At 39.3% G+C, this 13556-nt stretch overlaps 1 protein-coding gene across 2 annotated transcripts in view; it reads right to left on the reverse strand.

Annotated features, from left to right (window-relative positions):
- The window catches only part of anos1b (anosmin 1b), a 37789-nt gene extending 33816 nt beyond the window's left edge, over positions 1 to 3973 (reverse strand). Inside the window, exon 1 of one of the 2 annotated variants that reach the window (XM_077607363.1) lies at positions 3651 to 3973. In XM_077607363.1, the coding sequence (XP_077463489.1) occupies positions 3651 to 3824 (174 nt within the window). In that variant the 5' untranslated portion in view covers positions 3825 to 3973. Of the gene's footprint in view, positions 1 to 2502; positions 2599 to 3650 lie in introns of those variants that run through there. The other variant, XM_077607364.1, reaches the window with a different exon arrangement.
- Positions 3974 to 13556: the final 9583 nt, after the last annotated feature.

The following is a 13556-nucleotide window of genomic DNA, read 5'->3' on the forward strand; positions in this document are numbered from 1 at the left end:
GCGCATGTGGCTCTTTAGTGCTGCCCTAACGGCTCCCTGGAGCTTTTTCAAAGATGTTGTAAAATGGAGGAGAGAAATATATTTTTCATTTAAATATGGTTTCCGTAGGAGGAAAAACGTGACACAAATATTATTAACATTTTCCAATGCTTTAAGAATATGTAGAATAAATATTAAATGTCAACATTTCTATCAATGAAGATTTGCGTCAAAGCCCACAACACATTTTTGTCAGCAGGGCGGGATGCTCGGCAGGTGGCTGTTGTATACAAATCAGTGACTTTGTGATGGGACATGGATCCCAAGGGGGAAAGAGAAAGGTAAAGTGGAAAAACAGACGATTCAACGTTTCGTGGACGACTCATTTGCATGCATTGCCAATGTGGAAGGATTGTCCTGGCTCTTTCAACATTCTGGGTTGCCGACCTCTAAGTTAGTAGTATGACCTCTGGTTTGGTTACCTACCACAGACAAACAAGTACAAATGGAAAAACAGGTGGTCTATTCACCCAAACTGCCTCTCGGCCTTGGCTGGGCCCGTCCAGATATCAGTACTACAAACCTTTGGATGTTTCACACTGTCTAATTTAATACATGAGTAAAAACCTGATTCTGGCTGTTTTTGGTTTGTCTATTTTTCCAAGTGTTTGCCTAGAATTAAAGGAGTTTGGCTCAGGGTAAAGTTTAGAATTACATATAACAACAGACTATCAGCATGATCAGACATAAAGGCTAGGATTAAATTCAGACTACGAAATGGATTGGAAAACCGGGAGAGGTAGCTGAAAGAGAGGTGACGGGATTCATATTTTATTGGCTGGAAGCTAGCCACACACACTTAAATGAGTTACAAACGCAGGGTTCCCCGACATGAAGCCAAAAGAAGAATGTGAGTTTGAGTCACTGTGTGGTGATGGAAGAGAATGAAAAAAAAATCGATTTTGTGTGTTGGTTGTGTTATATACAGCCTTTTTTATGTATTTAAATATATATATATATATATATATATATATATATATATATATATATATATATATATATATATTAGTTTGAGTTTGATTTATTTAATGAAGGACAGCACATATTAATGGACATATTTATATTCATGTTAATGAACGTATTTATGTAAATATGTAATATTGTAGCCGAGGTCTAATTTCAATCTTTAGTCTGTTGTGTAGGTTGAAAATAGACAATGACAAAAACTAGACACACATAAACAGACGTAACACTGTTTTAGACAGGGTTGTGATCGCAATTTTGTTCGTCTAACAGCCAGGCTTTAAGATGATTAGCGAAGAGGTTCAGAGACGGGATTTCACGTATGTTAAATGGTAAATATAAATTATATATATTATACATTTACTATATTTTATATAAATAAATAATTAAATTAATGAATTTACCAATTTCGTCATACGCAGTTTCTGGGTATGATGACAATTAGGCTTTTGTCTAGTCAATGATGATAACAAAGCCAATGTCCGATTATTAAAATGAAATAAAGTTTATAAAGATTTTATACATTTGGTGTAATAATGACTCCCATTCAATGCCTTATTCATTTTCTGAACCGCTTATGCTCACAAGGGTCGCAGAGGGTGCTGGAGCCAATCCCAGGTAACTATGGGTACGAAGCGGTTGCCAGCTAATCGCAGTATTTGTGCACTAATCAATCCATTTTTCATATGATATCCTACATGTAAAATTCAGGTTGACCAGATTGTTGCAGCAAAAAAGATTCATTTGCGTAAAGCTAGAGCCTCTTTTGCAGAGACCAAACATCTGGAAAAGTCACACATTCAAGCACTTGATTGCTGTTCATTGCTTAACTGCCTCAAAACAGTGCCTAAATTAAACTTTAGGTTACTGATTAAAAAGCAAAAATATGATTTTTCAATGGCCTGTGTGTGAAAAAACACCCCATTTCTCTCACTCACAACTTGCTCTGTAAAAGCCACGAAGTAGTTTACAAAGCGGTGAGTGATTAAGATGAGACTGCACACATCGCCGGATCATAATTTATACATCATTGAGTCAACACCCTTAGATGTGGAAGGTTGACTATAGTATAAACTTAACATGTTACTCAAAAGTCATATATCTTTGAAATGACATTTAATAAAGCAGCACTACATTACCCTTTGTAACACGTAAAATACGCCTCAGCATTTGGGGATTTTGTGTATGACATGAACATCACGTTATTTCCATGGTGAAATATTTGAGGGCAGTGAATGGATATGTGCACGCACTCAGCACGCAGACACCCAAGTAAAATGGCACAGGATAAATACAGAGTATAGAAAATGTGGCATGATTTCACACAGCAATGGACAGTTTGCTGGACAGTCAACCACATAGTTCAGTTGACAAACCGTAAACAAAGTTCTGGAAGCCTAGTGGCATATTGTTAGAAGCAGAATGTTGCAGACAAAGTAAGGAAATCCTGGTGGTGAAAACACATTATGGGCATAAGCTAAAAACAGCAAACAAACTCACACTGACTGAGTGACTAGGCTGTTCCATTTTAGGACAGTCACTACTGCAATCCACTTCATGGCGGTTAAAACCAAATGATCCCTTTTTCACACCTCCTTTGCAGAGACCCTAGCGCACACTCTTGGGCACACACAAATCTAGATGAGTCACGCAAGGGCCATTCTCATTAAGCACAGGTGGCAAAATTCTATTCTAAAAGGGAGGAGGACCAGACCAGCCAGTGGTTTTATACGTCAACATGTGCCCCCACCCCACCATGAAAGCCATAGGGGCTGAACTTTGCGGTTAATGACTTTCCCACCCACTACACACCATGCACATATTGAAGCCGTTAACAATAAGTGCTTTTTCAACTTTAGTAACATCGTAATGTCCCTGTAAATCTTACTTTCTTTAAGAGAAAGTTTGAAATACATAAAACAGTAAATTCATTATTTTCAATTTAAAATAAACTATTTTTAAATACAACTCAGGAACTTACAATGCTTAAAAATTGTGGGGGTGAAAATAAACACATTCCGGTGGAACCCAAATTGGAAACAAAAGAGATCAACATTCTAGACTAGTCTAATTAATCATTACCAAACACATTTTTTACATTCATCTTCTGTACTGCTTCATCCATATGAGGGACACAGGGGTGCTGGAGCCTATCCCAAGTGGATATGGGCAGATGTACACCCAGTGGTTGCCAGCCAATCGCAGTAGGAAAGACAATAAATGTTTTAATCGAAATTCCATCACTGGAATTGGCCAGCAACTACTTCAGGGTGTAACCCGTCTCATGCCCATAGTTAGCTGGGATAGTCTCCAGCACCCTCACAACCTTTCTGAGGATAGTCAACACAACTTCTGTTAATGTCATATAGTCAAACATTTGTATGAATAATTTGAGTTCTCAGAATTTGGGTACATTATGAGCAAAAAAAAATGCTGCTTTTTAAAATCAATTCTCAGTCATGCACAGAAGAGGTTCAACACAGTATAAACTACTGCATACTTTAAAAAAAACGAATGTAAAATTATCTGCAACATAAAAAGACATGCTGTAGATTGGATGGGGAAATAGACAGACAGATAGGTTGATCATAGATAAATAGACAAATTGAGAAATGATTTTGCAAAGTAAATATTGATCAAACACTGACCTGGAAGTGTCTGAAAGCAGCAGTAATCTGGGTCATGTGCAAGGTGAGACACCTTGAGGTGCATCTTGCGCTGTTAATCTTCTCCTCATCCTCCTGTTCTACTGAACTCCGGCGAGCACGCGACACCGCGAGGACCGCGCACAGTACCACCAAGACGACCCCACGAATGGACATGACACCAATCGGGGGATTACGAATTGAACTGATTAAATTGGAAGTGTGAGGCTCTTCTTAACTCCCGCGATCTCTTTGGATGATCAGTAGTAACATGTGCGCGTTTGTTGACTGCCTGTGCCAGAAAGCAGCGAGAGAGTGAAATGGTTCCTCGTGGACACGCCCACCACAGAAGCAAGTGCAGCCTCCAGGCGTTTAAGGCTACTGTGAATTTTTAAGACGCACCTGTATCATAAATAGTTTCGTCTAGTAAATTGCCATACAAATAGAAACAGTAACGCAATAAAACCCTTATGTCAAATAGTTTGATCTGATATGGAAAATGATCTGACACATTTGTAAGTTTAATCAAATGCAAATTCATTCATTTTCTGAACCGCTTTATCGCGGGGGGTGCTGGAGCCTATCTCAGCTGACTTCAGGCCAGAGGCAGGGGACACCCTGAATTGGTGGGCAGCCAATCACAGGGCACAAGGAGACAGACAACCACTCACGCTCACACTCACACTCACACTCACACTCACACCTAGGGAGAGTGTCCAATCAGCCTGCTGTGGATGTCTTTGGAATGTGGGAGGAAACTGGAGTACCTGGAGAAAACCCACATAGGCTCAAGGAGAACATGCAATCTGCACACAGGTGGACCGACCTGGGTTTGAACCCAGGTCCCCCACTGTGAGGCTGACGTGCTAACCACTGCAGCGCCTGGCCGCTTCCTTTGGCTCTCTTATCAGATACTTTATAAATACATCAAAGGTCTCACACTTCTGTGTCTTTATTAAACAGTATATTTGTGTAAGAAATATTAATAATCAGCATACAGTTTAAGGGGAGGCCTAAAAATGTCATGACCTAAGCAAAGGGTGTCAGACTCGGGGTGGTTCGCGGGCCGCTTTAACGTCAACTCGATTTCACGTGGGCCGGACCATTTTAGATATAATATATATATTTTTTTAAATAAATGGATTAAAAGAACTGGATTAAAAGCCCTGAATATTCATTTTTTATAGATCTAAAACAATGTTTATTTTAGCTTTTATATATATATATTTTTAGATTTTACAAAATGATTTTTTAACTAAAAACACTTATTGATTTAAAAGGGGGAAAATCAGGAAATTTAATATACATCTATACTCTTCATTTTAATTTGATCCTAAAACAGAAAGTCGGCACTCATGATTTACTTTCTCGGGCCGCACAAAATGATGCGGCGGGCCAGATTTGGCCCCCGGGCCGCCACTTTGACACCTGTGACCTAAGCGATTCAGACCAAATCAAAATTCATAAGGAAGCAGGGAAAACATTAAAGTTTTCTGGGCTACAGCCAATGGCCACTACTGCGGCAGCTGATGGTAAATGATTCAATATTTACGTACATGTATAAATATGGAGAGGTTGCAGCAGTCAAATTTACAGCTTGGGCTTTTGAGCCACCAACGGTTGCGCTTGGTTGATGCTCCTCATCCGTTTGAGGGCACCCAAAGTATATTCTACTAACGGGACCCACCCAGAAGAATAGGGTCGGCCTTGCTTTAAACTATGTCCATAAAATATAGCACACTCAAGATATGATGTAGGTCTTGTGACATTCTATAGTTGACAAGACGAGGTGAAGAAAAAAAGTGTAGTGAGCACGGAGTGCTTTAATTGTAAATTCATGAAACTGTGGAAACTTCCGGCAAAGAGCCAGCCAAAACAAACCCAAATATGCGTAGACGACGCCAAAGGAAATTCTGGACATGGACACTTTGAATGACCACAATGCTCTGCAATTTGTTGAATGCACGACTCACAATTTATGGTCACCATGCTGTTAATCAAAGATGTAAAAATGTGTGCTCGACGCCCTACCTATAGTCTCCATTCCCACAATTTTATAGCATGAGGTTGTGGTAAATATGATTCTTTTTGGCCTTGAATGAATGGAATTTTGCCCCCCTCCCAAAAAAGGTGCTGTGTGGCTGCTGGGAAAGTCTACAAATGTATTGTTTCATAATCACCAAGATAAGGCCAATGGGATGTAAACACTATCAGTTAAACTAAACCAAACATCCTCAAGCTATTTTAAACAGATGAATAATTAATTTATTTTGTTTCAAAAAAGTGTCCTACTACAGGCTGAATACTGTACTCTACTAGCTAACTCAAAACCTACAGCAACAATAAAACAGCCTTTTATTATTCAGCCCTAATGCAAAAAAAATCTCAAAATTTTCTTGAGAATTGATAGATACCGGCCCATGCTACATAGTTAAGACTTCAAATTTAGTGTCCGCAAGAACATGAAGCGGAGGAAGAACAAATACTTCAATTGTAGATATTTGCCCTTTTTTTTAGTTAAAGTGTTACAATACATCTTTCAATTGACCCATTTTCTATACCGATTCTCCTTCTATAATTGCCAATAAGATGCCGTCTAGACTCGTTTCCAGCTAGATGAGTTAAAATGATGCAGATTTACACATCAGAATCGTTGACAGTTGTAGTTCAGGAACATACTGTTCCTTGAAACAATTACAACAATTGTAGGACATTAACCCTTTAATTGCCAAAAGCATATTTTTGCGAAAATCATGACAGCCAAAGCGTTAATACTTGAACTACAGAGACAATGATTTGTTTACATTTGCATTTAAGCATTGCTGTTGCACATGCTGTGTCTCAGTTGTGCAATCATAATCCCCCAGGTGTCAAGTTGTGGTCATTTGTTTATCCAATCAGTGACTCTTTAGATTTGTTAAAGATAATTATATTCCATCCATCAAAACCATTTGCACTATTTTATTATAATAAATATCAAATGATATGGGTGGGGCAATAAAAACAATGTTTTTACTGCACTGGACATCAACCAACTGAAACCGGTTAGATCTGTATTGTGGCTTTGGATTTTAAACTGCCCCAAAAAGTATGTACTTTAAAGTAGCAGTTTAACTAAGAGCAACACACTGATGTTTCAGACTTATAGTATACTCTATATCAGGGGTCTCGAACTCAATTTACCTGGGGGCCGCTAGAGGCCGAGTCTGGGTGAGACTGGGCCGCATCAGGATTTCCACAAGAAAAGCACTGATAAAACATTCCAACGTTATCAAATACCTTTATTTTTTAACAAAAAATAATGAATTAAATAAATTAACTTAAAGATGAATAAAAAATAAATCAATCAGTAATATAAAACCAAATAATACTAATTAGCATACAGTAGATATACACTGGCTGGCTAAGTAGAGAAAATGAATTATTTTTATTCCATTTCAAATGTCTGTATTAACAGCTCTTTAACCTTTAACTTTCTGAACTTGAATGGAACATTGAACATGAAATATTCTGAACACGGCTTCTTTTGCCTACTCCTTGCTGCTAGAGACCTGGCAGCGCTTCTTCTCACATAGTCACATTTGGCTTGAGGGAGGAAGCAGTGGAGACCCTCAGTAGAGCTTGAAGATGCTCATCAGTAAGTCTGGACCTGTACTTGGACTTATTGAAGTTCAAGGTGGAGAAGAGCTTCTCACACAAGTATGTGCTCCCAAAAAGGCACATGGTCCGCTTGAACCTTCGGGAAAGTTCAGGGAAGCTGGGGGTCAACTCTCTCAAAAATTGCCCAAGCTTGTCTGCTTCTCCACTCACCTCCCTGAACTTGGCTTTGAGTGCAGAGTTGCACTGCAGGTCAATGAGCTCCATTTGAAGCTCAGGAGGGGCATCTTGCACATCAAAGGAGAAGGGGTCCGCAAAAATTTGAAATGTGGCTTTGTGTGTCTTGAAGTCTGCAAATCTGTGATCAAATTCCTCCTGTAGCTTCGAAATGGCCTCAACATACTTCTCACCACTGAATGGTGTGCCTGCATCCACGAGAGCCTTGCATGCTGGGAAATGGCAAAGGTTTGTCTGAGAGAGCTGGGCTTTCCATAACACAAGTTTAGTGCAGAATGCTCTCACGTTGTCATAGGCAGCACTGACAAGTTGCCCCTGGCCTTGTAGCTTCTTGTTCAGTACATTAAGCTCATGTGTGATATCAACAAGAAAAGCCAAGTCCATGAGCCATTTGGGATCACTTAGCACAGGATCAATCAACTCACAAATGGCGTAGCTAGCTTTGACTGCTGCATTACTGTCTTTGGTAGCCTTCTTGAAGAGATCCTGTTGCCTCAGAAGACGTGTTTTAAGACTGGCAACCTGGTTGGCTCTCTCATCTCCCTGGTATTTTTCGTACTCCACAGCATGTCTCGTAGTACAATTACGTTTCAAATTGTATTCCTTGTGCACCGCAACTTTTTCAGTGTAAATGAGACACGTCGGGGTGCCCCTGTGTTCAACAAAGAAATATTGCACTCCCCACTTTTCTTGAAACTGTCTGTGCTCATCACCGACCTTTCTCTTCACGGCAGGCTTTGAAAGAGACATCTCTGGGGCTCTGTAATATGTTTTTCCACTTGGAATGAGTCTCGGGTTGATCTTTCACATTCAGTCGCGCGGGTTTGTGGCGCATGTGCACTTTCGCTCTCCGTTTCAATCGCGGAGATGGCTACAGACACTGACACAGGCTGGATCACGGATCATAGCGCCTCATTCAGTTCTATGCTGAGAGCAGCGGAGGAGTGTGCGCGCCGAGCGGAGTGATCGGCCTCACGGCTTCTCCTCCGCCCAGCTGATTGGAGGAATGAATGAGTGAGTGAGCGAGGCACTGGACAGCCCGGCCGATGTCCCGCCCTCCAGAGCCGTATGCCTCACCGTGATTGGTTCATTCAGCTCCGAACCAAAGTTCCCTCTAATTTTTTGTTGGTCTGAGCAGAAAGACAACCTCCCCGAGCGCACTGAGTACCAGTGTGAGCGACATCATCGGTACTCGGATGATTTGCCTAAAGACGTTTCGCCGACGGACGTTTGACAGACGGGCAGGTCGCCGAATGGACGTTCCACCGAACGTTCATTCGGCCGAACGGAGGTTCCGCCGAAACGGGATTCGAACGCTCGCCCCGCCGGATCGTGTGTGTACAAGTTTTTCAACCTCGGCCCGCGGGCCATATACGGCCCGTTAGGATTTTTAATCCGGCCCGCCGCCGGTGTTGTCCAAATTATAGTAAAAATCAATGTTCGTCTGCCATCAATGGCAGTCCGGGAATAAGCACTCTTGGGCAGGCAGATGTAGCAGAACCGAGCCGTAAAATGACAGCAATCGGGTCAAATCCATCCTAAAACAGCATTTAATGATTAAATACAAATACTGGATGATATCGCGATGGAGGCAAAAAAACGTCTATAGACGTCCATTCGCCAAACGGCTCAAAATGCTCTCAAATTCGGTCAAATCCAGCTGAAAACAGCGTTTAATGATTAAATACAAATACTAGTATTTGTATTTAATCATTAAACTAACAAATACTAGTACGACCTGTCCGTCTGTCAAACGTCCGTCGGCGAAACGTCTTTAGGCGAATCATCCGGTCACGACATCATCATTGCTCGCTATCGGCACACCAGTATCACACCTGCCACAAGCAGGTGCATGTCAATGTTCCCTCTAATTTTTCATGTAAAACATGCTGTAAAACAAGAAAAACATGAGTGGACAGAGCTACTGCCACTGGCTGCCACTTAAACGGCGCCATCATGGGGAAAGGGGTAAAAAAAAAAAAAAAAAAAAAAAAAAAAAAAAAAAAAAAAAAAAAAAAAAAAAAAAAAATTGATCTTTCATATTAAGACGGGGGCCGCAAATTATCGTCCCGCGGGCCGCAGTTGGCCCGCGGGCCGCATGTTTGAGACCCCTGCTCTATATAGCATTAACCTAACAGTCAAAGGGACCAAGACAGTATTGTTATGAGTGTTGTTAAAGTCAATGATCTGAATACCTCTTCCAACATGGGAAATGTGTTAATGGTTCTGGAACAACAGTCTGCCAATGTGAAAAAGTTAGCTGTTTCTGTCCTGCATGGTCTCAAGTTATTTCTTTTAATCCCATGTCAGTAACACTGATACTGCCGTCCTTCAACAGACTCCTGCTTATTCTCATAAATTATTACTTGGACCTACCCATGTATGTAATGAAATAAGTTTCCAGAATAAAATTCACTATTTATTATCGTGAAGGAAAATACAACGTATGAGAAAGAGTCACATCCTGATACATTATACACCTTTAAAGTTGAAACATTGTGCAATGGTAATGAATATTCTGGCCCGTAGTGTATATCAGATAATAAAGACAAAATGTGAAGATTGTTGTCAGATGTCATTCATTAAATTTGAGTGCTTTTGCCATATCCCAACTGGGACTCAGGCGGTACAAATCTTGAAATGACATGCAGATACAGTAGTTGACCATTATCCAAATGTCCAGAGGGATTATTGTCCTATTTTGTTCGAACACACTGCTTCGATTTCTGACTAAACCATTAGTGGCACAAAAATCCTTTCCCACACATACTTACAACATTACATACACACACATGGGCTTGTGATCATTCACATACACGCAACTGAAACATTTCTCCTCTGTGTTTGCTTATTGATTTAAGCCAAATGCTGAGTTAACTTGAAAGAGGGCAATGTTTCACCAAAAGTGTCAGACAACAAAAAGGATGGAATGGACCATACAAATGGCTGGCAGATCAATAGTTAGAAAGCAAACATTATCTACACTTGAAAACAATACTGAAGATATTCATCCAAAATGACAACTGTAAAATTAGATATGTAAAACAAGTGATTTTCTCCATGAAAAACAGCATCAGACAAATCTCACTAAAAAGCAGTTCTTACTCTAAGTCACATGTGTCAAAGTGGCGGCCCGAGGGCCAAATCTGGCCCGCCGCATCATTTTGTGTGGCCCGGGAAAGTAAATCATGAGTGCCAACTTTCTGTTTTAGGATCAAATTAAAATGAAGAGTATAGATGTATATTAAATTTCCTGATTTTCCCCCTTTTCAATCAATAATTGTAATTTTTTAATATTTTTTTTCTGTTTTTAGTTCAAAATCATTTTGTAAAATCTAAAAATATATTTAAAAAAAGCTAAAATAAACATTGTTTTAGATCTAAAAAAACTGAATATTCAGAGCTTTTAATCCAGTTCTTTTAATCCATTTATAAAAACATATCTAAATATTATATCTAAAATTGTCCGGCCCACGTGAAATCAAGTTGACGTTAAAGCGACCCGCGAACCAACCCGAGTCTGACACCCCTGCTCTAAGTTATGGTTTTTTTTTCAGTTCAAGCCTTTGGTCCATTAAACATCTGACTCTAAAAAAAAGATCACTTGATTATAGGTTTCAATTCTATTGAATGACCAAAATAGAATAGAACCTTATGCCCTTGTCCATCAGTACAATATAAGACTAATTAGAAGTATTTATGGAATGTTACAATAAATCCAAAAGAAATCTAAATTTCACAAAACACTGGATAACAACAAAAACGTTTTTATATCATCGTACACACAGTGATGGCATTCTTGTAAACGACCTGTGGTTTGGAAAAATAAAATAAAATAGTATTTGCCCATGTTTAGTGAACATTGTCTGAAAGTGAATGGCAATTTCAGAATCTTATACTCATTGGATTTCGTTATTACTAAACAGCTGTCCAATTTCAGGATATTGAATGGTAGTTCTGTCATGCAATATAAAATCGGTAATCTTCATCAAGTACCTTTTTTCTTTTAGTATATTTTAGAAAAGGATTTCAAAGGGAGGAAGGTCTAGTGAATGAGGCGACCATTCTACATGACATTTTCTTCCAATCAAGTAACAAAAAAATGTCAATGTCTAGAGGAGTCGAAGATGAAGGCTTTAGTATGATTGTACAATTCCAGGTTGTTTTGTTTACAAGAACGTACTAAAGAATCCCTTAAGAAAATATTTGCATGCAGCAGTATCAATAGAGGTTGATATACATACACTACGTGACTAATGTAGTCAATAGATCAACACTATGTTTTGAAGCTATCATAAGAAAACACTATATAAAATCTATAACAGGAAAACACATGGCAAAAACATTTTGAGAGAAGGAAAAGGTCAAATAAGACGAATCGCCACTTTTAACTGATGTGGACAAAACCAGGGATTCATTTTCAAAGTGTTTTTTTCTGCTCTACGGCTACTTCAGCCATGTCAAGTACTAGTAGTACTACAAAAACACTTTACCTCTGTTTGGCAGGTCATAATCTTAATGCTCATTGGAGGCATCATCTGCAAAACATAGATACGATTCATAGATCTTAAATCTGGATACTTTTGAGCATAGTGGGTTTGCAATGAAATTCTTTTGAACATTATCACAACCCTCACATGGAATATGTTCAATCATAAAGCATTGTAAAATTGTGAGGCCACAGCTGGATTTACTAAAACACAGGTATGCGGCCTTGCAAATCAATCCTGCCCAACTTTAGAACTGATACAAGTATGGCATGGAAAGAGCTGGTCTACAGTTTTTTTTGTTTTTTTTTGGCCAACTGGTTGGTTGTTCCGTCAAGAGCAAAGGTTCAATGATGGACTGGGTCTCTTTTCAAGCAAGCACACTCGCATAATCTTTGGCCAGGTATGCAAGAATGTATTGCGCAGTTCACTGAATCTGATTCTGTGACAGAAAAATTGACTTTTTTTTACTATTTTGATGTCTAAACTTTGCGGTTCAAGCCAGGCCAAGCGTAGCAAATGTTTCTCAAAGCAACGTTTCAATCTTATTTCAATTTACGCAGTGGTTTCAATGAGTCTCTTTTTGGTATTGTGGACATTTGAGTGCCTCAGCAGGATTCAGATTTTCCAAACAACAAGTTTCCTGGAATATTGAACTGAGAAACATTTCCTTCATTAATATTTCATGTTGAATATAATTATGAGGGTTACAGGGGTGCTGGAGCCTGTCCCAGATAGCTATAGGCAGTTGGCAGGGCACAAGACAACGGACGATTTAGAGTGTTGAATTAACCTGACATCTCTTTTTTTTAAATTGAGTATCGTAGGAAAACCATGCAAGCATAGAGAGAACATGCAGACTACACAGGTAGAGAACCCTAGAATGCAGAACTGTGGGGCAGATGTAACCACTCAACCCTTGTGCTGCCTAAGTTTCAATCTTATATTGTTTTAATTATGTTTAAACACAACTAATTCCATTGTGCATGCCTTTGTAGTATTCCCTCTACGGTTACCAACAACTAAGCTGCAGTTGTGCAATGAATGACTGATTCTGATTTGTCTTCATTTACAGATGGAATTTCATTACACCAGTTGTAGCTGTTTGACTATTTTCACATCATTGTATCACATTATGACAACATATGGACTAACAAACAGTATGAGCATTTTCTATTTTTTATCATACCACAGATCTAATGTGATCTAAATGGTTTGTCTATTTAACCAACGTAGGCGCAATTGTCCCACGCGCACAAGCTCTCTTAAGTATTGCCATTCCAATCCAAGACTATTGAAGTGGGTTTAAGTTTATCACCACCAGCTGGAACAAGCCACACCATATGCAAACCATTAAAAATAACTGTGTCACTTTGAAAGTTTTTCAATGTAGTTGCTCATCAAGTTTTGTTAGAGCAGCCCAATGTGGTTTATTACTTCATTATAATGTGGTTGCAAGGTGTAAGAATGTTCCTCAGCGGAGTTACAGTGTCACTTTGTGGCAAACAGGGATCATTACATAGTGGAAGCTACAGCTAAAACACACACACACACACACACACACACACACACACACACACACACACAC

The sequence above is a fragment of the Stigmatopora argus genome, chromosome 8 (assembly GCF_051989625.1).
Source record: "Stigmatopora argus isolate UIUO_Sarg chromosome 8, RoL_Sarg_1.0, whole genome shotgun sequence".
Lineage (NCBI taxonomy): Eukaryota > Metazoa > Chordata > Actinopteri > Syngnathiformes > Syngnathidae > Stigmatopora > Stigmatopora argus.